This window comes from Salvelinus alpinus, chromosome 32, assembly GCF_045679555.1.
Source record: "Salvelinus alpinus chromosome 32, SLU_Salpinus.1, whole genome shotgun sequence".
In the NCBI taxonomy this organism is placed as follows: Eukaryota; Metazoa; Chordata; class Actinopteri; order Salmoniformes; family Salmonidae; genus Salvelinus; species Salvelinus alpinus.
This window is the reverse complement of record NC_092117.1, coordinates 18,543,610-18,567,271: the sequence shown is the minus strand read 5'-3', so window position 1 is coordinate 18,567,271 and position 23,662 is coordinate 18,543,610. Positions and strand designations below refer to the sequence as shown.

At 41.9% G+C, this 23,662-nt stretch overlaps 2 protein-coding genes across 10 annotated transcripts; both read right to left on the bottom strand.

Moving 5' to 3' along the window:
* Positions 1 to 3,465: 3,465 nt before the first annotated feature.
* Positions 3,466 to 12,397, bottom strand: LOC139562225 (inositol 1,4,5-trisphosphate receptor-interacting protein-like). 4 transcript variants are annotated; one of them, XM_071379710.1, is made up of 2 exons: positions 12,245 to 12,397; positions 3,466 to 6,169 (listed from the first exon to the last, which is right to left on the bottom strand). In XM_071379710.1, the coding sequence occupies exon 2, from the start codon at positions 6,076 to 6,078 to the stop codon at positions 4,456 to 4,458; it is 1,623 nt and encodes a 540-aa protein (XP_071235811.1). In that variant the 5' UTR covers positions 6,079 to 6,169; positions 12,245 to 12,397; the 3' UTR covers positions 3,466 to 4,455. The 4 variants fall into 4 exon arrangements, with proteins under 4 accessions (XP_071235811.1, XP_071235813.1, XP_071235812.1 ...); XM_071379712.1 differs by having other exon boundaries at positions 12,066 to 12,390; XM_071379711.1 differs by lacking the exon at positions 12,245 to 12,397 and adding an exon at positions 10,261 to 12,044.
* A 5,439-nt stretch (positions 12,398 to 17,836) lies between these two features.
* Positions 17,837 to 22,105, bottom strand: LOC139562507 (putative nuclease HARBI1). Of its 6 annotated transcripts, XM_071380256.1 has the most exons (10): positions 20,821 to 22,087; positions 20,557 to 20,733; positions 20,405 to 20,466; positions 20,236 to 20,322; positions 19,865 to 20,148; positions 19,750 to 19,785; positions 19,097 to 19,651; positions 18,912 to 19,027; positions 18,704 to 18,815; positions 17,837 to 18,609 (listed from the first exon to the last, which is right to left on the bottom strand). In XM_071380256.1, exons 7-10 carry the CDS (start codon positions 19,566 to 19,568, stop codon positions 18,239 to 18,241), a joined length of 1,071 nt encoding a protein of 356 aa, XP_071236357.1. In that variant the 5' UTR covers positions 19,569 to 19,651; positions 19,750 to 19,785; positions 19,865 to 20,148; positions 20,236 to 20,322; positions 20,405 to 20,466; positions 20,557 to 20,733; positions 20,821 to 22,087; the 3' UTR covers positions 17,837 to 18,238. The 6 variants fall into 6 exon arrangements, 5 of the variants coding, with proteins under 5 accessions (XP_071236357.1, XP_071236358.1, XP_071236356.1 ...); XR_011672378.1 differs by lacking the exon at positions 18,912 to 19,027 and having other exon boundaries at positions 19,097 to 20,038; positions 20,107 to 20,148; positions 20,821 to 20,891; positions 21,241 to 22,105; XM_071380257.1 differs by having other exon boundaries at positions 19,750 to 20,148.
* Between the last annotated feature and the right edge of the window lie 1,557 nt (positions 22,106 to 23,662).

Below are 23,662 nucleotides of genomic sequence, written 5' to 3'. Positions count from 1 at the left end.
AGGCTGAAGTTGCTTCCAAAGGTGCTTCAACAAAGTACTGAGTAAAGGGTCTGAATACTTTACGATTTTTAATACATTTGCAAAAAAAAATAAAAAATGCTTTTGCTTTGTCATTATTGGGTATTGTGTGTAGATTGATGAGGAAAACAAACAATAAGGCTGTAACTTAACAAAATGTGGAAAAAGTCAAGGGATTTGAATACTTTCCAAATGCACTGTATTTCTACAGTATGTTAACAACTCAACACAGAATAGGTTTGTGAGCGCACTCCCTCAAATCGTTTGGAGAAAATATCCTTTCTATTTTATTCTGCTTAGTTCAATTGTATTCTTCATACTATAAAATAATATAAAATAATGCCATTGAATTCAAAGCAAATCTTGTCTGCTAAATGAACTAGTGTTGTCATGTTTTGTCATTGATTATCATGTCTTGTCCCTGTGCTTCCCTCTGCTGGTCTTATTAGGTTCTTTCTCTTTCTCTCTCTCTCTCCTCCTCCCTCTCTCCCTCTCCCGCTCTCTCTCTCTCTATCGTTCCGTTCCTGCTCCCAGCTGTTTCTCATTCTCCTAACGACCTCATTTACTCTTTCACACCTGTCCCCTATTTTGCCCTCTGATTAGAGTCCCTATTTCTCCCTCTGTTTTCCGCTTCTGTCCTTGTCGGATTCTTGTTTGATGTTTGCTGTTCCTGTGTCCTTGTTCCGCCCGGTCGTGTTCTTTGCCTTCTTCAGATGCTGCGTGTGAGCAGGTGTCTATGTCAGCTACGGCCAGTGCCTTCCCGAAGCGACCTGCAGTCTGTGGTCGCGTCTCCAGTCGTTCCTCTCTATTGACGAGAGGATTTCAGTTTCCTGTTTTGGATTTACCATTGATTATATCCAGGAGAATCATTATTTGTTTAATACTGGAATAAAGACTCTGTTACTATTACGTCGCTTTTGGGTCCTCATTCACCAGCATAACAAGTGTAGCCCACAGCCAAATGGCATAGCCAGATCAGGGCCTAACATAAGGACAACTCAGAGTATGCTATTCTGTTCTTCTGAAATAGACTACATTTTCTTCATATCATGTTTCTTTAGACTTATCCAAAATAAATAATGGATTATATTGTGAAGGTGTAGGCTATATCACATGGATTTACTTGACTTTTTAAAATGTAGATGTTCCAAAGGTCTGCATCAGTAGCTTGTGTGGAAGCCAGGATATGCTAAATGTGTTTGTTAATTAACTGTCAATTACCGTGAGACTGGCAGTTATTTGCTTGACAATCACCAGCTGACGAAATTTCGTGACCGCCACAGCCCTATGTGTGCCCCTTTTAAGAGCGCACAATATTCGTGCAGAAACAGGAAAGGGCCTTACCCAAACTGTTGCCACAAAGTTGGAAGCACAGTATCGTCTTCTAGAATGTCATTCTATGCTGTAGTATTAAGATGTCCCTTCACTGGGAAACTAAGGGGCCTAGCCCGAACCATGAAAAACAGCCCCAGACCATTATTCCTCCTCCACCAAATAAAGAATGTGTCACTATGCGTTCAGGCAAGTAGAGTTCTCCTGGCATCTCCAAATCCAGATTCGTCCGTTCAGAAAACGTGTTTCCAATGGCAGCGAGCTTTACAACACTCCAGCCGACGCTTGGCATTGTGCATGTTGCGGCTGCTTGTGCAATGAGGAGTGTGTTGATATATCGGTGATATTGTCAAAATTCCGCTTTTAACAACCATCAGCATTAGTATAAACGTTTAATATAATTTTTGCCTGACATGATCACTTTGCATATTCTTAATTATTGATGACTATGTTGGCATGAATAACTTTTTTTAAGCAATTCTGATGGTTGTTGAAGTGGAATTTTGACAATATTACCGTTCTATCAACACACTCGTCACTCCCGTTTTACAACTCTAAATCGTTTTGGCTGACAGGCATCAAGATTAGGTCACTTGACGATAATGTTGCATACAACATTGGATACGTTTGAAACTGTCTATTATTTCCATCGAACACAATCAAAGTTAACATAAGCCCTAGATGCCTTCAATTGCCCAACTTTAGGCATGCCCAATTGTAGGCATATTTGTTTTACAATGTGATGTTGCGCCCCAAAGGGATAACTTGAAACAACACGATGCAGGTAATTAAATGATCGAAGTAGTCAAAAGCGCAAATACTGTTGCATGTACTTCTAGATTATTTATGAATGAAAATATCAAAACATTTTAACAAACTACAAAGCAATTGCATGTGGTGCAGAAACCACTGACTCAATGCATTTTTCTATTATCAAGACACATGCTATTAAACCATAACTGGTTAGGACAGCTCATGAGGTTCCTAAAAATCTATTTTTACCCATAAGAGTAGGAGTAAAATGTCTCTATTCTCAGAACATGCGACAAATGTTCTACTCTGGGACGCTTTTTGGATATGGGCTCTGGTCCCCCCTGATCATATGATAGTGTGATCATACTCCTACTCTGAAACGCTTTGTGAATACTGGCCCTAGTGTATGAATTTCAGTTTACATAATCATTCACATTCTTATTGCGTCTCTCACAGGTTTTATGAGATGGTCCTATTGCTTGTGTGATTTATATAGTTTGGCTCAACCAAAGTCCACTAGCAGTGCACTTTGAACTCATTAGTCTAATTTTCAAAACTCAAATAAATGTAATCTCTTATTCCAAGCTGTCTGAATGGTACCACTGAGCTCAAGAAGTGGACAGAGTGCATGTTTGAGGATCCAACAGTGAAAGCCACCATGTTCCCCAGTGAGACCTACAAGGTCTTTAACATGGGCTATGTCGGAGGGAAATCCAATTTTGACCATGGCCTGTAGATACATGGCACGGTGGCAGTTCACCCTTGACCGTCCAGTTTTCCCATTTTAAATTCCTGCTATGGTAATTATGTCATCGGCTGTAGATGTCAACTTAGTTGTGCAGCTGTTTATCTCATAGGAAACTTTTCTGAAGGTTCATTTCTGTGCTCCTTTCCTTTGATTATTGTATATGGAACATGGTTTGATTACGAGATGTTCAATGAACTAATAACAATGATTATTTAGTTTAGTTTCATAAGTGCTAGATCAGAAATACTGATGGAACTATGTGAATCATGTCTGTTGAAGTTCATTTCTATCATGCTTAGTCAACACCTGGCATATTTTTTTACATTTACAAAGCTTATAAATATTGTCATGTAATAAAGACTGCACAACAAGAGTTCCGGTGTTTATATATTGTTGTCCTGAAATCTGGAAGTGAAATAGTGTGATAGTCATCTGCATTACCTTATTTTCACCACCAGTCCTGACATTACCCTATACTGTACTTGGACAGGTCTGTGAATAGAGGGTGGAGCACTGCCACTGGTTATGCCACTATCTTGCCTGTCACATTGTCAAATCCTATCTTGTATGTCCATGTGTAGAAAAATCAATGGCATTACTCACAACACAAGGAATATAGTCCTTCAACATTTATGAATAAAAACACTGCAAAAAAACATTGGCTGTTAAAAGTACATTCTGTGGTAAAATAGGCAAGTTACAATGGGTATGAGAGATACGGGTAATACTACAAAATATACATTTTCTTTTAATAAATAAAAAAATGTGTATATATATATATATACACTTGTACACAAATGACATTTTTACGAGTGCATTCCACTATCTCAAACCATACGTTGTCTATTTGCCATTTAATTATACGTGAACCTAAGACTGAACTTAAACAGAGGGGAATTTTTCCTTCAATTAGTTAGCACAACCTTACAACATCAGCTGTGTACATGTTGTGTGTCATTTCTAAGATTGTCATGCTGAAAGGAATTTCTAAAATTATCGTATGTTCCTCATGTACCCATTGTAAAGGAATTTCAACGGAATACCTTTGCTGACATTCTTGTATTTTGGTGAATGACAGCCAAGACGTGTAACAGGGAGTCTTCAATTGGTATTTTCAAACTGTTGCACGGCTTACAAAATGAATATCCCTTCATGTCAAATAGCAATTGTTGACAAGTACTGCATAATACTGCATCATAAAAACACACATACTACAAAGTATGATGTGGTCTTCTCTAGAATACAAAAATAATACTTATTCTTCATATCAAAATATACTGCTCTAATTTTGTGAGGGGAAAACAGTTTTTGTAAACCTTCAATTTAGTAAAATATAATTGCACTTGTGAAACAGCCATATTGAAATAGCAGTTACAGTACTGTTACTAAGAACACGCTTTGGTAACTTCCTTGAGTGTTGTTAGAAGCTGCTATCAAATAAAACCACCAACCACAAACTCCATTTCAAAATAACAAAGGAATGTTGTTCACTTCTCTTTTCAGTGCCTAGAGAAATGTCTTAAAGCTGTAACATACTTTTGTTAATTATTATTATTGTTATTAAGGATTCCTCCACTCATTGCAGTGCATTAAAACAGAGTCCATTACTCAGACTGTGCCATCGAGTTGAGTCGGTGGTGAGTGTCGCCATTTTGTAACAAAGGCGTGTACTCCTGAATCAGAACAGGAGCGTTCCTGAGCATCTCCTGGAAATGCCGAAGCGTGTCAGCGTAAAGCTCTCTCTGTAACACAAGTGGCCGGAAAAGATTGATGGGCTCCGCCGTGTGGAATGTTGCCGGAACCCGGACTTCTGGTGGAACTTGGCTGTTCCCAACCAAAGCGTGACAGAGTCTCTTCTCCTGAAGACTCCTGTGAAGGAAGCCTAGCATGTCCCGTAGCCTGTGCTCCAGACTCTCAGAGCCCCAGCTAGACGAGCCCTTACTCAACAACAGGTGCAGCAGGGTCGTCTTTAGGTGGTAGTTGGTCAGAGCACACCTGCCAGTTAGACCCATCTGTTTCTTGTGTAGGAAAGTGATGAGCTGAAGGCAGTGGAGGTGGCAGGAATTTTCAGGCAGGCTTTTAGTCACATGTTTGAGCAGGTTCTTCTCATAGACAGCGAAGGAGAGGGGCCAGTAAGTGTCTGAGGTGCTGCTGCTGTCAGAGGCGAAGTGTGATACAAAGTAGGCATTTGTGCCATCTAGTTCCACAACGGGGATGATGTTCATCACAACAACCTTTCCTGAGCGGAATCGGACCTTCAGTGCTCCAGTCGCATCCAGGTTGTGGAAAGTGAGCTCAAACTCGTACTTGTGAGAAATCCGTCCCCAGGCTTTGGTCACGGATATCTGGAACCACTTCATGACCTGGTCCTTAGCCAGATAAGGTGTGTTCTTGGAGCACAGAAGGTCATCCGGGGTGTGGTCTGCTCTGGGCTTTTCATTTTTGCTGTGTAGCAAGCACAGCATGTCCTCACCCAGGTTGGCAGAGCCACAGAGACAGCCGTCCTCATTCTCCCCGACCTTTGTCACCTTGATCCTGCCACAGCCCTGCATGTCCAGGGGCACGTCACTGGAGGGGCTGCACCACAGCTGGAACTGGAAGGAGTATGGCTCCGGGGGGGTGAAAGGGACAATGAGATCACACATCAGCGGCTTGCTCACCCTCCACGACTCAAACATGCTCCCAACGCCCACAAAGTCCGCCACCTCCATGTCAGTCTCCCTATCACACACACTCCTCAGGGACTCCAGCAGGTCGTCAGCGAAGCCCTCCACAAATTCCCGCACCCTCCAGTTCTCATGGGCCGAGGTGTAGATGCATCTCTCACAGAAGCTGTTTAGGACTCCTTTATCGAGCTGGAGTGTCTTGGAACTGATGGATCCACTCTCAACAAACCCATCCTCATCATCAGCGTAACGGGCTTCCATGTCTGCCAAATCCTGCCGACACACCTCAATAGTGAAGAAGATGGCCAGTGAGAGGGCGCTCCAGAAGTACCAGCCGTAGCCGTCCTCTGAGCCAGGGTCCTGCTGCTCCGTGCCTGCATACAAGAGCTCCTGCTCCAGCCGCGCCTGCTCCAGCTCCAGCCTCTTCTCATGCTCCCTCATGCGGGCCAGCAGGGCCTCATCCTGCTCTGGGAGGGTGGTGTTCTCCTGCGGGAACAGCAGCGGATGGTTCAAGATGGCCGCTGCCACCACCACAAACACCCGTGCTATCGCCCCCTGCATCCTGGCTCCCTGGACCTCAGGGAGGAGACAAAACCAGTGTCACCCCTCACGCCAGCATCTCATCGACTCTGATCAAGCTGCAGCCCAAAACCTGAAAAATAAATAGGATTTGACAAAATTATTAAATGTCCTTGCAACTTTTTGGGGGATTTCATAATCAGCTTGAGAGCTATTTTACTTCTTCAAACACGTTGCTATTGTGTACTGTGGATTGCGAGGTGATTCAGTAGAATCATAACACAAAATCACATGTTAACTCTAAAGAGCCTCAGCCTTCTTGAGGAAGCAGCCTGCACCTCTAAATATAGAGAGAGCAGAGTGACGCACTGTAGCCAAATATTGAACTGTGTGTCATGGAAGGAAGTAAGCACTGCGAGAACCAAACAGATCTGATCGCATTGTATCTGTCAAGAATTTGCTTCCAGTAAACAATTAGAGGAAAAACCTTACAATAACTAATTTGGCAAATGTATAATTCATTTTTATTTATTTGTCAAAGATTCACTATTGCAGAGCGGTATTAAGTCAGATAATGGGTCCAGAAAGGAGTAAATAGTAGCTCAATTCATGTAACATTTTGGTTGTGTTTAGATAGGAAGGAACCACAATTTAGCCTACATAGGAAAGGAAATAACATAAGGGCCCTTTCAAAATCTTATTTTTGAAGCTTTTAACAGAAATTCAACAACAGTATCTCATATTACCAACCCTTGGGGTGAGCATATAATCAAAAAAGCAGACTTCTAAATATTTGGAGAAATAAAGGAATTGTAGGCATTATGAATGGGTCATGACATGAACAAGCTTTTGGGAGACTGAACATAAACATTCCAGATTAGTGATGCACCGATATTACATTTTTGGCGGCCTTTTAAGCATTCTAGTACAGTTAAATAGTTAACACACACACATGGATGCAGCGGTCTAAGGCACTGCATCTCAGTGCAAGAGGCATCACTACCGTCCCTGGTTCGAATCCAGGCTGTATCACATCCGGCCGTGATTGGGAGTCCCATAGGGCACTGCACAATTGGCCCAGCGTCGTCTGGGTTTGGCCGGGGTAGGCCGTCATTGTAAATAAGAATTTGTTCTTTAGGGACTTGCCTAGTAAAATAAAGGTTACACACACACACCACACTGAACAAAAAGTTATTTTGTTGGCATTTACGTATGTCCCCATTACCAGTAAAACATAATCAAAACCTATTCTATTTCTTTCACTTACTTGCTGTGCTGTTTCGTTGCTCATTTGTTCAGTCATTTCATTCTCAACCAGGATTTCTATGGAACGCCGTTTGGGTCTTTGCATGTCAAAAAAGATACACGTCAAATAACACTATTTGACGTGTCAAATAAGCTTGTTGACCAATCAGGACCTGAATATGACTGCACGTCACGTACTCATTTAAGTCGATCATACATTTTTTACGTAGTTATTACACATTGATTACACTATCACTCGTATTTCATATGTCACAACGATTCGTCGATACCTATGCTATGATGCTGGTGAAGTTGTCTCGTGCATCTACAGTGCTGGTCATTAAAAAAAAGCTAGCTAGCTCATGGATGCAAACAATGTTCTTCCCCAAAAACATAGCAACATGGCAGTTTGTTTCAGCTAACTACAGAGCTATGTGTCATCATCTAAAATAACCTTAATTTATAAGACAGTTCTTATTTGATTAATGGTGGTCGGACCCATCTATGTGAAGCTAGCCACAATACGGATTAGCCACAATAGTGGACTTTGCGGTTAGTTTTCAAAATAAAACTATTTTATTGACAGTGATGCAAATGAATACAAATAGTAGAATTATGCCATAACTTAATAGCTCATGCTAAACAAGGTTGGAATGTTAATATATAAAATCAACAAAAGATAATTTGTTAATTTGACCAATCTGTTAATCACACTGGATGTATTATACTTTAGAATTGCATTGGTGGCATACTTTTTTCACTGTACAGCCTTACCTATGGATTGTGGATCATGACACGGGGTATCAGTCTACTCAGTGACACCCAGAGAACATTAGCATCGTAGCTCTTATTGCGGGACTCTGAAACAACTGTGAATTGAGCCACATTTATTGTCAACCTATGTGTATTGAACACTATTCCTGAGGAAAAACAATACTGCGTGGATGTTTTGGAGGGGGACATTGGGAAAAAATATATTGGTTATTGAGTGTTACCCCATTTCATTGATTCCCAATCCTTAGGTAAAGCTGTAGAGGTCAATATGAATGTCAATACACACAATAGGCTAAGTAGGTGATTTCAAATAGTCACAGTCCCGCGATAAGAGCTACAACGCTAATATTTGCATAAACTCTTCACAGTTGTGTTCTGTGGGTGTCACCGAGTAAACTGATACCCCATTTCATTGCTTCACATTCCAACCTTGTTTAACATTATCTAGTCTAAATATGGCATGATTCCACCAATTTTAACCTTCTGCATCACTTTCAAAGAGGTACTTTTATTTTTAAGTCAAACAGCAAATTCCACTATTGTGCCTAATCCTTATTGTGGCTAGCTTCACAACACATAACCCGGTCAGGTCGAGCCTCACTAGCCAGATGAAGTTGTCTGGCTGCTTATAACATTAGCTTTGGGCATCAAGGTTAAGTAGCTGGCTAGCTATTTATTTTCATGAACTGAAGTTCAATTTAAATAGGCAAACAACAAGTGGCTACCTAGCTAATACTTACAAGGATTCCTAAATCATTGCTAAGAACAGTGAAAATGACTGCAGTTTCTACTGGTTATTGTTTTCAGGCTGGTTGTATTGGTGCTATCTAGGTACCAAGCTAAAGCTAGCTATGTCGTGAAGCTAATAGCAGTGACGCTATTACTATGTAACTCCGGTAGGGCAACATCTGAATAATAGTGCACTTGGTAACATTAGTGTGTACCGGTGCTCGACCTGTCGCGAAAGCCAACATCACCCACGACAGAGAACGGTTGACTGTCAAGGGCAATGAATTCCATTATCTTGGCATTAATGGATTTCGCCTGAGTTGTCTCGCTGAAATGTTCTTACCCTTTCAGATGACTGCTCGACTTGTTGACTGCTCGATCCACATGGCAGACATTGCGGGCTAGGTTAGGAATGCTGTGATGCACGTGTAGCGAAAAAAAATTACTTGGCGTCATTACTTGACTGAACAACTATTTGGCATTTCCCCTGTAAACAGCAATAGTAGCCTAGCATATGATACAAAATATACGCCATAAAGTTGTCATGACTTTTGAACTTTGAAAGTTGTTAATGACTTTTAGGTGGAATTAGTCTGTTCTTTGAAATTTCCCTCAGGTCAAAGGCTATGATGAGGTATGAAAGTTGTAGAGCCAGGAGACATTTAATTCAGAGTAACATTTTACACTGGCAACATTTCCTCCCATGACTTACTTCACTTGGCTATTTGTATTTTCCATAATCTACAGTTCAACAAACATTATAGGCCTACAACAACGAGCTGTCAAGTTGTGTTCCCTATGTAAAGCACTGACATTAGCCTTTAAAATCAAGACAACATACAGCTAAAACCTAAACTATTTTAACGCCAAAATGCCACTCTTTTGACTCTACAGTAGCCTATCCTACATCCCGAGCCCTTGATCATGACTCTCAGTTCCATTAGGAAAGGAAAGGGGGGATACTCGTCAGTTGTACAACTGAATGCCTTCAAATTAAATGTGTCTTCCGCATTTAACCCAACCCCTCTGAATCATTACATTACACATAAGAGTCATTGGACGAAGGCGTCTTCCTTAGGGGGGGAGTTTTGTTAAGAGCCGCTACACTCCGTCTGAACATTAACACGCATCGCTTGCGGTATGGTTTTGGAAGCATAAGGACCTTTCATATCGGTGAGAAATAATTGCCAAAGAACAAAAGTTTGATCAACTTTATACGGTTATGGTTCCCACACGGCCATATTTCCATGTCACAGCGCTAGTTTATGGAAAACAGATGGAAGACAGAGTGGACTGGCAGAATCTAAGCGATAGAGGTGAGAAAGATATAACAGGAGAGATGGCTAACAACATATGAACATATGAGTAAATATGGAGTGGTGGATTACACAAGCCTTCTGGAAGATCTGATAAAGGAGAAGATGGTGGACAAGAAAGAAATTAGAAAAGTGGAACGTTTATTTATTTATTTTTTACCCCGTTTTCTCCACAATTTCGTGGTATCCAATTGGAAGACTGTCCAGTTACAGTCTTGTCTCATCGCTGCAACTCCCGTATGGACTCAGGATAGGCATGCGTCCTCCAAAACACAACCGGACCACGCGACAAGAACTGTGACTTGCTTTGCTCCCCAGAGTAGGGCGACGTTGAAAGGAGTGATAAAGGGGGTGGCATTAAGTGTTGAGGAGGATCAGCTGAAATTGAAGATAACTGGTGTCTGTGACGCCCGGCGTTTGGTGTGACGCAGACGCGGTAGGAACGTGGTGAAACTGAAGACATTGTCTGTCCTGCTGAGTTTTGATGCAGTCCTTGCCCTACAAGGTCAATGTAGGATGTGTCAGTTATCCCGTGAGAAATGTTGTTACAAAAGTACTACAGTGTTTTAGGTGCCAAGCTTATGGTCATGTGGCAGCAGTGTGTAAGAGGTAGATTATTAGATTTGAGAAATGTGCAGGAGGACATGAGACAAAGGAATGTGTAGTATCGGTGGAGAAAGTTGTGTGTGTTAGCTGTGGGGGTGCCCATGGGGCTGGAAATCAGAGGTGTCCGGTGAGAGAAAGGCAGGTTGATGTTTCCAGGGTCAGAGTAGTAAAGAAAGTGTTGTATGCTGAAGCAGTGAAGAGAGTGGTAGAGTAGGATGGGTACAGGGTGAGGGATCCTGAGAGGATTCCTGTGAACAGGCAGAGGCCAATACAGGGGGATGGGAAGAATGTGCTTCAGTATGGAGGGTTACTTAGCATTCATAACCATGGTTGTCAACTGTACTACAGAAAAAGTAAGTCACAGAAAATAGAGGTTGTGTTGGCAGCTGCAAAGAAGTCCTTGGGATTGCGAGGTTTTTCTGCAGAAGAGTTGCAGGGGGTGTTTTGTGATAGTATCTGTCTTCCCAGACCGTTGGCCAGTAGTAAGATTAGATACGGTTAAATAGTGGAAATAGTGGTGTTTTTTTTGTGAGGGGTAATTTTCCTTTTCCCACAATTTTGTAGTACTAGAATTTATTGTAGGTAGGCCGTGACTGGCCTCACACTCCTAGACAGTGGGTGGCGGTATATGCACCTAAAAGTTGGATGCGATCCGCCAACCCAATCCCAAAGTGGACTACCTGTGCTAATTAGCTATCTGTGTCTCCGACCACCTGTGTGTAAACAGAAGACTGACTCCACAAACGTGCTGTCACTGTAAAATTCTGTCGTCTGCAATTGTGTTAAAACGGTTAAAATAGTGTACATTTGCATTTGTGAAATTATGTTGATATGATATGAAAGTAGAGGGATTTATGTTTCTAGAGACATACAACAATTGAGAATCGATTTCACGTTCAGATGGAGTATTTGTATGGTTATTTGACAAAGGAGTAACGCTAGCTCCTTTAGTCCAATATTGTGCTACCTACAACCCATAACTTAAAGGGGACAAAATAAAATACACTGACTCAATGGAAAACCATAAAACAAATAAACTTTTACAAAATTGCAGTACTCTCTGCCTGAAATAGTAACTGCCTACAACTACACACCATTAGCAAAGTGATTACTGGCAATGATGTTTTGTTATTGTTTCTAGGGTACTTCAAAATAGCCCATAGGCCAATGAAGGATGGAAAAATAGAATGGCACTTCCAATTGGACCACTGACGACTAGCACTGCCGGACCTGAGGATGAGTCAAAGTTCCAACTTGAAAGAATGAGATGTTTCCATAAATACGGATAGAATACATCGAGGCTATCAAAACAAGCTATATATATATGTGTGTGTGTGTATATATATATATGCAATTCACCCATTTTCTTCTGACAATCCATGGATAATTGTGGATTACCGCAATAACTCAATAAAACGTTTTTCCCGTAATACAGTTTAGGCCAATGAATAAACGGTAACATTCGAACGAGAGCCGAAATAAAACCTTATCAACTAAACGATAAATTGCATTTTGATTTACTATTTAAAATCACGAACCTTTAAGTGATGTCAGATCTCACTGAACACATAATTAATTCTTCTGCGATTGCAATTCTTCAAGACAAACAGGAGCTTATTTAGAACCGGGGAAACGCAAACTCTGAAATGTGCGAATGAGGAAGGAGTGGTTCAGCCACAGATAGAACAATGAGACAGATATTTTACTGGATGTATAAATGTGAAGCATCCGGTTGGCGTTTCGACTCCCTAACAAATATGGTAGTGAGAGGAAGCCTACTGGCGAGCAGTAGGAGAAGAGGGAACTAGATGGATTTTGGCCGACATTCTGTAAATGTTCTCATCGATTGATCTCAATACAGTTTTCTGTTCCCAAAACTACAATTGGTTATGAACAGAGTGGGCAAAGTTTTCTAGACTTTACCCTTTGCAAAAGTTTTTTTTTTATTTTTATTTTTTAAATTGCGCTGTTTAGGAGCGCAGAGGCAAATTGAGTTATTGCACACGTGCACGTCACAAAGTAGGCGTTCCCTAACGGAAATATACAGACGTGTACTAGAACGTGCCAATAGGATTTCTTGTTTTAGCTATAAAAATCTTTGGTTCAGCCTTCTCATTTTCTTCTTCTTCATTTGGGTTAAACGGCGGTTGGCATCCAATGTTAATAGTACATTAGCTGGACGGGATATTGAACGAGAAAATACAAAAATCCATTGCAGAAAAGTGGGGGAAATGACATCATACAAAATACAAAAAATAGACACTTCAACAAACAAAACGCATCTCACTTTTTCAATCACAGTCCATTCATAACTGCTCAGGGGCCTGTGAGGGTGGAACATTCAAAGACAAGATTTCTTAGAAGGCCTCGGCTGTGAAATAACAAAGATCTAAAAAACATTAATCAGCAGTCATAATGATTCCAATTTTCTCAGACTTCTCTGCTTGTGCTATACTGTTTATGACCATTACAATAAATATTACAAAGTCCAACTTTTTAACATTTCATGATCCCTCGTTTAATGAGAAACTAGTGTGGCTCTACTACCATTGTTTCTTCCCCGCATTCGCTCCATCCACTCTTCTCACCGCTTCCAGATAGGAGACACTGGACATCCCTTACTCTTTCCACCTCGGTCTCCTTCACCCTAACAGGGAACTCCAGGAATTCGGACGCATGTTCGCCACCACAATTGCAGCATTTCATTTAATCTGGCATATGATACTCTTCCCGTCTGCACACATTTGACACATGACCAAATCTTCTGCATTAATGACACTGACAGGGTTTGTGCACAAAAGCTCTTACAGGGTATCTAATGAATCCTGACTTTATATGGGAAGGGAAAGACTCTTCATTAAAGAACACTAGTATGGATGAAGTAAATTTATTTTCTCCATCCACCATATGGGTCAGTCGACGTGCAACAACCACTCCATCTACAGTATGTCTTTAGTTATATCATCTGCCATTACTTCTTGCGCCACCCCAGAAATAATCCTCTTGATAGGCAGGCACCCTGCTTTGAAAATCCATACAGGAAACATTCCACCGATTATCTTTTTGAGTATTAAAACATGCTTCTTCTGCTCCGCAGACATGAAACATCTAAATAAGACCACTTATTGTGATTCTCAATGACTTAACACTTTCCTTCAACACATTCCAGATTTTCCTAGAGACGTTAAACAGATTTCCCAGGTAGCATTGGTCCAATACCCTACTCCGACTAAAAATGAGTCTAGGGGTTTCCTAGTTTCCACCATAACTGTACTTCTCTTGTTTCCCTTTTTTGTCACTGTAACCCACTCATTATAACTCTCTGTGCTATTATCTTCACCCAACTCACTAACAGTTTCAAACAAAACCTAATTTTCCGCCATCTCGTCAAATCCTTCTATGTAAGAATGCTGTTCATTGACTATTGCTCAACCTTCAACACCATTGTACCATCATCAAGCTCGGGGCCCTGGGTCTGAACCCCGCCCTGTGCAAATGGGTCCTGTACTTCCTGACGGGCCACCCCCAGGTGGTGAAGGTGTTCCCACTTCCCAACACCTCCACTTCACTGTTCCTCAACACAGGGGTCCCACAAGGGTGGGACTCATCCCACTCCTGTACTCCCTGTTCACCCATGACTGCGTAGCCACACACACCTCCAACTCATTCATCAAGTTTTCAGAAGACACAACCATAGTAGGCCTGATTACCAACAATGACGAGACAGGGCGGCACACAATTGGCCCAGCGTCGTTCGGGTTTGGCCGGTGTAGGCCATCATTGTAAATAAGAATATGTTCTTATCTGACTGGTTAAATAAAAAAATAAATAAAAAAGACAGCCTAGAGGGAGGAGGTGAGGGCCCAGGCGGAGTGGTGCCAGGAAAATAACCTCTCCCTCAACGTCAACAAAACGAAAGGAGCTGATCGTGGATTTCAGAATAAAGCAGAGGAAGCACGCCCCTATCCACATTGAAGGGACCGCAATGGAGGTGGAAGTCTTGAAGTTCCTCGGCGTACACATCACTGACGATCTGAAATGGTCAGAGACAGTGAGGTGAAGAAGGCGCAACAGCGCCTCTTCAACCGCAGGAGGCTGAAGAAATGTGGCTTGGTCCCTAAGACCCTCACAAACTTTTACAGATGCACAATTGAGAGCATCCTGTTGGGCTGTATCACCGCCTGGTACGGATACTGCACTGCCCGCAACTGCAGGGCTCTCCAGGTGTGGTGCGGTCTGCCCAGCGCATCACCGGGGGAACACAGTCTGCCCTTCAGGACACCTACAGCATCCGATTTCACAGGAAGGCCTAAAATATCATCAAGGACATCAACCACCCAAGCCACGAACTGTTCACCCCGCTATCATCCAGAAGGCGAGGTCAGCACAAGTGCATCAAAGCTGGGTCCGAGAGACTGAAAAACAGCTTCTATCTCAAGGTCATCAGACTGTTAAATAGGCATCACTAGCTGGCTACCACCTGGTTACTCAACCCTGCACCTTAATTAATAATGTTTACATATTGCTCTACTCATTTCATATGTATATAATGTATTCTATTGTACTGTATTTTAGTCAATGCTACTCCGACATTGCTCGTCCTAATATTTATTTATTTCTTAATTCCTTTATTTTACTTTTAGATTTGTGTGTATTGTTGTGAATTGTTAGATTTACTTCACTGTTGAAGCTAGGAACACAAGCGTTTCACTACACCCGCAATAACATCTGCTAAATATGTGTATGTGACCAATAAAATTGGATTTGATTTGAGCTGGCGCCCAATTGACTCCCATTCACCCTTTTGAAGGAGAGCACTCACCCTTATGAAGGAGAGCACACACCAAAATAGCTCAGAATGCACAGCGCGGCCCTTTGTGTACATTGCCCATGCATCGTCAATGGCGTTATCAATAGATGAATGGAGTTTCCCATCTCCTCTAAAGTATCTCTGGTCAAACCGGGCCTGCTAATTGGCTCATCGATGAAACGTTTGATCTCAATACATTTTTCAGTTCCCAAAACTAAGATATGTTACGAACACAGTGCACTAAGTTTTATAGAGTTGACACTTTGCTAAAGTAAAAAAAGTTTTAAAAAAGCGTTGTTTAGAAGGAGTGCAGTGTTGAATTTGTGCACACGCGTACTTCACAGAGGAGGCGTTACCTAACGGCAATATGCAAATAGTTGCTACAACTCGCCAATATCTCGTGCTTGACTTTGCCCAGCTAATTTCTTGTTCTGCCCACTATGCTTAATTTGCTCCCTGTGAACGACACATCTTGGGATAGTTATACATATCTTTGTTGTAGTCCTTAAACCTGGAAATAAGTTTCCTCTGGTTCGTTCAGCTAGAGAGGAAGACCCAACTCGGCGTAAAATCTGTCTCCCTCCAGCATGTTACGTTTTTTTGTTGTTTCCCCAACCAAGCAAGGACTTTTTGTATGGAGTGTCGAATTTGGTAAACAAAAAAATGCATGGCTTACTTGCTACGTGAGGTTTATTTGATTGAAAAGAAGTTTCGTAATGCTAATGCTGGTACAAGTGTACGTGACATCCCAGCAACTTTGAAAAAAAAAACTTATTCGGAGTTGTCTTGAGATGCATGCTCTGAGGCTAGTAGCATCTTTTATTTTATTTTATTAACAACAAATCAGTAAAGAAAGTACATGAGGGAACACAAGTATATACACTGCTCAAAAAAATAAAGGGAACACTTAAACAACACAATGTAACTCCAAGTCAATCACACTTCTGTGAAATCAAACTGTCCACTTAGGAAGCAACACTGATTGACAATAAATTTCACGTGCTGTTGTGCAAATGGAATAGACAAAAGGTGGAAATTATAGGCAATTAGCAAGACACCCCCAATAAAGGAGTGATTCTGCAGGTGGTGACCACAGACCACTTCTCAGTTCCTATGCTTGCTGGCTGATGTTTTGGTCACTTTTGAATGCTGGCGGTGCTCTCACTCTAGTGGTAGTATGAGACGGAGTCTACAACCCACACAAGTGGCTCAGGTAGTGTAGCTCATCCAGGATGGCACATCAATGCGAGCTGTGGCAAGAAGGTTTGCTGTGTCTGTCAGCGTAGTGTCCAGAGCATGGAGGCGCTACCAGGAGACAGGCCAGTACATCAGGAGACGTGGAGGAGGCCGTAGGAGGGCAACAACCCAGCAGCAGGACCGCTACCTCCGCCTTTGAGCAGGAGGAGCACTGCCAGAGCCCTGCAAAATTACCTCCAGCAGGCCACAAATTTATTGTCAATCAGTGTTGCTTCCTAAGTGGACAGTTTGATTTCACAGAAGTGTGATTGACTTGGAGTTACATTGTGTTGTTTAAGTGTTCCCTTTATTTTTTTGAGCAGTGTATATATTATTGTAATGAAACAGCAGGGAGCTGGGGCCTGTTGCACAAAACTAGGATAAGGGATTAAGCCAGGATATCTTGGTGATCCTGGCTCAATTGATCCGTAATCCGGTTGCACTAAAGATGGATAGGGGGCAGGAGGATATGTTATGGTATAAATTACCATGGAGATTTATTCTGTGGAGCTAGCCTGCTCCAGACCAGGCTAAATTCCAGGATCTATTTAATCTCATCCCTAATGTCAGTCAGCAGTCACCACAAATGGAAACCAATAGTTATTTCACTGCTCACTATACATTGTTATCACATATAACTAGACCCACTGTTATTATTTAAACGTTTGTGATCATTAATTTCAATGATTTTGGATAAAAAATGATTTTTAGATGATGTTGCTATCATTAGATAATTTACAGTTTCCCATAGACTATAAGGCTATATATAAAATGATAGAATATTAGGGCCACAGAGGGGAAAAAAACACAAGTCATAATATTGTAACCAGTTGTTTTAAAGGAGGACAGTTGTTAAAATGACAGATGTGGGGCATTTCGTGAAATTGTACTTCAGTATGGTTTCATAAACAAAGACATGCTGATGTGGCAGAATATTAAGTATCACATTGTCATAAGTATCAAAACTGTAAAAACAATATGTAGCTTTTCTGCAGAAAGAACCAGCCTCATAAATTTATGACTTTATCCTTTTTCTTCAGTGTGGCCCTAGTACTCTGTCATATAAACAAATACACATTCCATATGAATATAAAAACACAATGTGTAACATTATGTTCCTTTATTGAATAAGGACAAAACAAAGCAGGTAAACCATCAGCTCCTTTCGAAACTGAAGTCACAGTGACTCTACAAGATGGAAAGCACAGAATCCAAGCATATTATACAAAATGATACATACACATGCAAAGGTCTGTATATAACACACCCTGCATGTCTGCACACTAAAATAAATGCAGGACAAATCCATACACATCAACTGAACAGACAAATGAATGGATGCAGTAGCCTCCCTGCAGCCTTGTATTACACACAGTATACCGCACAAACATCATAAGAGGCCAAATTCGTCAAAAAACGAACCCAAAAAAACCCAAATTCCTCTGCCACCGCAGGACATATTTAACCAAAATTGAAAGCACACATACTAACTAAAATAATTCAACACATATTGGTCCCTCAGCAGCCGACCACTGTCGTCATCAGGGAAGATTGCCGGATTGTCCCAGTCCATGGCTGGTGGCACTCTGGGGGCCCTCTCCTTCCTCAGGCAGGCCACATTGTGGAGGACAGCACAAGCCACAGTAATATCACATGCCCTAACAGGGCTGACCCTTAATTTGTGAAGGCAGTGAAAGCGTGCCTTCAGGAGGCCAAAGGTCATTTCAACTCTGGCCCTGGTCCTGGCATGGGCATGGTTGTAGGCCTGCTGTGCTTCCTGGGGGTCTGTGAAAGGTGTCAGGAGAAAAGGCTGGCAGCCATACCCCCTGTCTCCCAGCAACACACCAGAGAATTCACCTGTCAACACAAAATCTCATCATTACTACCTCATAAACACAGTGATATTCTTGACACAGCCATGATGGTTATAAATAGGGGTTGTGTGGCTTACCTTGTGATAGGCACTGATAGATTTCAGAGGCCCGAAAGATTCTGGAGTCATGGACTGAGCCAGGCCATTTTGCCACAACATTGCTGATCACACAGTCAGCATTGCAGACCATCTGAAATCATAAGATGAGGAATATTACACCAATCAATGCACATCACTGGCAATGCAGAGTGTTCGTCAATGGACAATATCAAAAAGTTATGTTCACCTGAACATTAATGCTGTGAAAGGATTTCCTATTCACAAAATCGGCCTCATGGGCACCTGAGGGGGCTTTTATCCTTATGTGTGTGCAGTCCACTGCACCAATGACATTGGGGAAACCTGTCACACAAAGTAATGAGTATCCTACTATGTGTTAACAGTTGTCCTGTAATTTGTAGATCCTCTTACCTGCAATCCTATAGAACTCCTCTTTGATGTCACAGAGTCTTCTGTGGCCAGGGAAGGAGATGAAGACATCTGCTAATGCTTTGATAGCCAGACACACATTCCTTATTGTGCGGCAAATTGTGGCCTTGTTCAGCTGTTCTGCATCCCCCACTGAGTACAGGAAGGCTCCACTAGCAAAAAAGCGCAAGGCCACACAAACCATTTGCTCCACACTCAGTGCATGGCTCCGTGCAGTGCGGTGCTTAATCCTGGGACCCAGTAGTCTGCATAGATACCTGATGCCATCTGCAGAAAACCTGTATCTTTCATATAGATGGTCATCAGGGAAGGCCAGTGGGTCCAACCGGTCCCTGAAGACCCTTTCTCGCCTGAAGGCTCTCCTCAGCACAAGTGCTTCTTCATCCACCACATCTCGCACGAATGGGCATGCCATTGTCAGAGCAGAAAGGAACACACAATTTTGGGCCTTCATATAGGCTAGTGGCCACACCTGGTGCTGGGGGGGTGGGCAAAAGAGGGCGATGCCTTATAACGATGACTTGGTTGTACTGATTGCTGGGAAAATAAAAAAAACCTTAGAAAGATGCCACCGTCCTGTGTGCTCACAATAAGAGCTCATATGTCATGGCTCACTTGACTTTACGAGAATATACCTAATTTTTATTTTGAGCTGTGTCATCTTCTTGGAGCTGGGGGAGGAAAGAAAAATAATGATTAATACATTTGTGTTACAGTTAGCATACAGTGTACATTGAAGGCATATCTCACCTCCCTCTCAAGTTTTTTTATTTCAAGGTCCAGTTTCCTAATTGTCCTCTTTTTTATTTCGGACTCCAGTGCAAGATTTTCCATCTTTTTCTTCTTGTACTGAATGTCTATGTCTGCCAGTTCTATTTGGCGCCGGAGGTGGTTGCCATACAACTTTCTGATAGCTTGTGAGCTCTGTGAACACAATACAATTAGCGCAGCTGGAATTTGGCAGGATGTGGTGTCCTTTTATTAATACGCACTATGTTGCCAGGCTGGTTTTCCCACTGTATAGCATCTGGGTCCTGTAAAAGAAATGAGATTTTTTGATTTTGATGAGGACTCCTCACCATTGTAGAGTAAATAGTACTTTCACAGTCTTAACATGATACCTCATGCCTTCTGGAATCCAGAGAGATGGTCTCCTCCTCATCATCGTCTCCATCATGTGCTGTTGCTGCTGCACTGGGGCCTTCACCCTATCACATTTAATCGGATTCATATTGAAGCTAGTAGACAAGACATGCCAGGCCTACAGTATGCCTTTGATGGAGTACTCACTGGATCAGCATCGTCTGGTGCTTGTGCTGGTGGCTCTAACAGGAACACAGTGCTGCCAGACACTGCAAGGCAATAGGTAAACCAAAGTCAGACAGTCCAAATTGATTCAATATGAATGTGGTTGTATCCCATGTAGAGATGGAAGGACATACCTTGAATGAAGCGGGTGGCATCTTGGGAGGAACCTATGCTCGTCTCTTTCCCCCCAGGGATCCCCTCTAAGACGGGCCTGCCTTTATTTAGCTCCAAGGCCATGTCCTCTGCTGGGGTAAGGTCAGCCTTTGGTGACCCACCACCCGTGCCTTGTCTGTGGGTATTCTTTTTCACTGCTAAAACAGTACAGACAATGTGTGAGCAGGCACCTTCTGGGTACAATATATGCTTGTGCTTTGTTAAATATTAGTCAGGGACCATACCATTCTGCAGAATGTTCTTGTATTTGATTTTGACCTGCTGCCATGTCCGTTTTGGCCCGTTCATGTTTAATCTACACACACACACACACACACACACACACACACACACACACACACACACACACACACACACACACACACACACACACACACACACATTTAATGGAGTCACACTGCAAAAAATTACTTGGTATTTTTGTCTTGTTTTCAGTAAAAATATCAAAAAATTTATCATAGCTTTATACAGTGTGATGGAGTTACTTTACACAATTTCACTCATATCTGCAGTGCATTTCAATTAAAAATTTAACCGTTTCATAATTACAGTACAACTGCATTTTTGGAGATGTGAATTAAATATTTGAATTGTAATTGTGATGTTTCAGCGGAGCGGTGAGTGTGTAATTGTGCACTACTTACGCATTCAGGCGGTCTGCAATACTTTGCCACGCTTTTTCTCTTTGCTTTATCACTGTGGCGGTGTTGCCTTTCTTCTTAATTATATCTTTTACCTCCTCGTATGCCTCCATGAGGATTTGTGCTTCCGACGGGGAAAAGTACGCGGCTCTAGTTGCCATGGTAAATCAGTTAATCTGTGGCGGGGTCTATTTGAGTGAGCCGTGAGCGCGCACCTATCCAGGATTGGTTTCACCTGGTTTAATGAATCCGTGTCTGCTCATCCTGGCTTGGTCTTTGTGCAACCAATTAAGCCTGGACGCACATGTTTTGGCTTCATTGAGCTCAGCTGAGTCATTTATCCCGGATGTCTTAATTCTACTTTTGTGCAACAGGCCCCAGGTCTCGAACCCTTGACCTCCTAGCCCGAGGTCCGGCGCGCTATCGACTGTGCCGCAAAAGCATGCTCCAGCGGCAGAGTCGATTTCCGCGCTTATTAACCCAGGGTCGTTACATTATATACAATGGACAATCGAGCTAGGGGGTACAATATCACATTACAATTACACAAGGACCTTAAGGGACATACATACACTTACAATTCTAACAGCTTTTTTGTTAGTGGAGTATTTAACTGTCTTAAAATACAGTTCAATTTCTTTTTGTAGGGTAAGTAAATGTTAGTAGCATAGCATCTCTCTCTATTGAATACTTGTTTACGTCAACAACCCTCGTCGAATATTCAAAAGATTACAATAATGAGATATATCCACCAATCCAAAGAAAGGAGGCGGGAGCTAGACAGCTCGCGGTGCCGCTTCGTGGACAACAACTCCCATTGTTAGGGCGGAGAAACGTGTATTTTGTCAGTATGACCATAATCTTTTGGTTCAGGCATTCCTATGTGGATAATTTATCGGGAAAGAAAAGGGTTTTGGGTTAAATGCCGAAAATAAGGTCTGAGGTTAACATAAGTTTAGGAGAGTTTATCCGTTTTGTTCTGTGAGATAATATAAGTCAGATAACATGACCTTTATGAATGATGAAGCCTTTGTGCTTTTTAAAAACTCACAAAAAGTGACATTAGCCTGATAAAGATTACCACAAAACGTTTAAGATCTCATAAGCCTGTGTTTACCGCAGACCTTATTTTTGGCATTTATCCAAAAACAAAACTACAAAAACGCCATTCGGAGTTAGGGTGCCTCATAAATACGTAATTACTATTTCTCTCTGGAGTTTCTGGTCAATATAATCGATTATCTGTGCCTCTGCCGAGTTCCCTAAACAGATGTTCTAGTTTTCAGAAGAAATGGAAAGAGAGCCTGTGACGCAAATCCGCTTTTGGACGTTAACAACGAGACACCAACGATAGACAAAAAAAAAAAAAAAGCTTGTCGTTTCCAATAGGAAAAGATTAGTCATAGTGGGCAGAACAAGAAAGGAGGTGGGCAGAGCTTATTGGCGTATTCTAGTGGACAGCTGCATGTTTCTGTTTGGGAACGCCTACTCTGTGATGTGTGTGTTTGTGTGAGAACTCAATTCTCCTTTGCACTCCTAAATAGCGCGATTTTTTTTAAGCTTTGGAAAAGGGTGAAGTCTACAAAACTTAGTCCGTTTTGTTCATAACATATTTTAGTTTTGGGAACAGAAAAGTGTATTGAGATCAAATGTTTCATTGATGAGAATCTGTGGCGACACTCCATTTTAACTACTCCACAGTTACTGGATTGGTTGAACAGTGTAGAAGAGAACCTCCCCCGAAAGTTTTTTTCTTAATGTCAGATCCAGGATGTAGGGGATCTAATTTCAGGCGTTTCTGTTAGGCCTGGCGTATTAGGTTAGGGGAGAGATAACCAAATAGAGAAACAGGATATACAATCGAAGAGTACGGGACAGAATGTAAATAAACGAGCCCAGGGTTCACATATTCCTCACACTGGATTCACCTACTATGAATAGCTACACCACCAGAGACAGGTGAAGAGAGATGGAATGAGAATGTTATGTTTAAGGCCAGGAGTTTTCCTTGACCTGACTTCAGCATGTCAGTCAATCAATGACAAATAGAGACACATGGGTGAATTTATGGATGCTAAACTGGTTGTGATGCATGAGATGATGGGGAGTTATGGATTGTCTTCATTAAAACACCAGGTGGCGCCTTATACACTTAAAATCCCGTTTTTTGTCAAACCCTTTCGAGAGAAGTAGTCTGACTAAAACTGAAGGAGTAATGTTAAGTCAGTTAAGAAAAAAAATCTTATTTACAACGACGGCCTAGGAACAGTGGATTAACTGCCTTGTTCAGGGGCAGAACAACCGATTTTTACCTTGTCAGCTCGGGGATTCAATCTAGCAACCTTTCGGTTACTGGCCCAACACTAACCACTAGGCTACCTGCCGCCCAAACGATACTGTGATTTCTGGAGCTACTTCTGAGAAG

Bases quoted from the DNA above. Each gene is read 5' to 3' on its own strand.
- LOC139562225 (XM_071379710.1), bottom strand. From the start codon at position 6,078: ATGCAGGGGGCGATAGCACGGGTGTTTGTGGTGGTGGCAGCGGCCATC.
- LOC139562507 (XM_071380257.1), bottom strand. From the start codon at position 19,568: ATGAAGGCCCAAAATTGTGTGTTCCTTTCTGCTCTGACAATGGCATGC. The intron at 19,028-19,096 runs GTAAGAGGATCT...TTTGTGTGACAG, and splicing joins GGAGTTCTATAGGATTGCAG to GTTTCCCCAATGTCATTGGT. The intron at 18,816-18,911 runs GTGAACATAACT...TTATGATTTCAG, and splicing joins TTCACAGCATTAATGTTCAG to ATGGTCTGCAATGCTGACTG.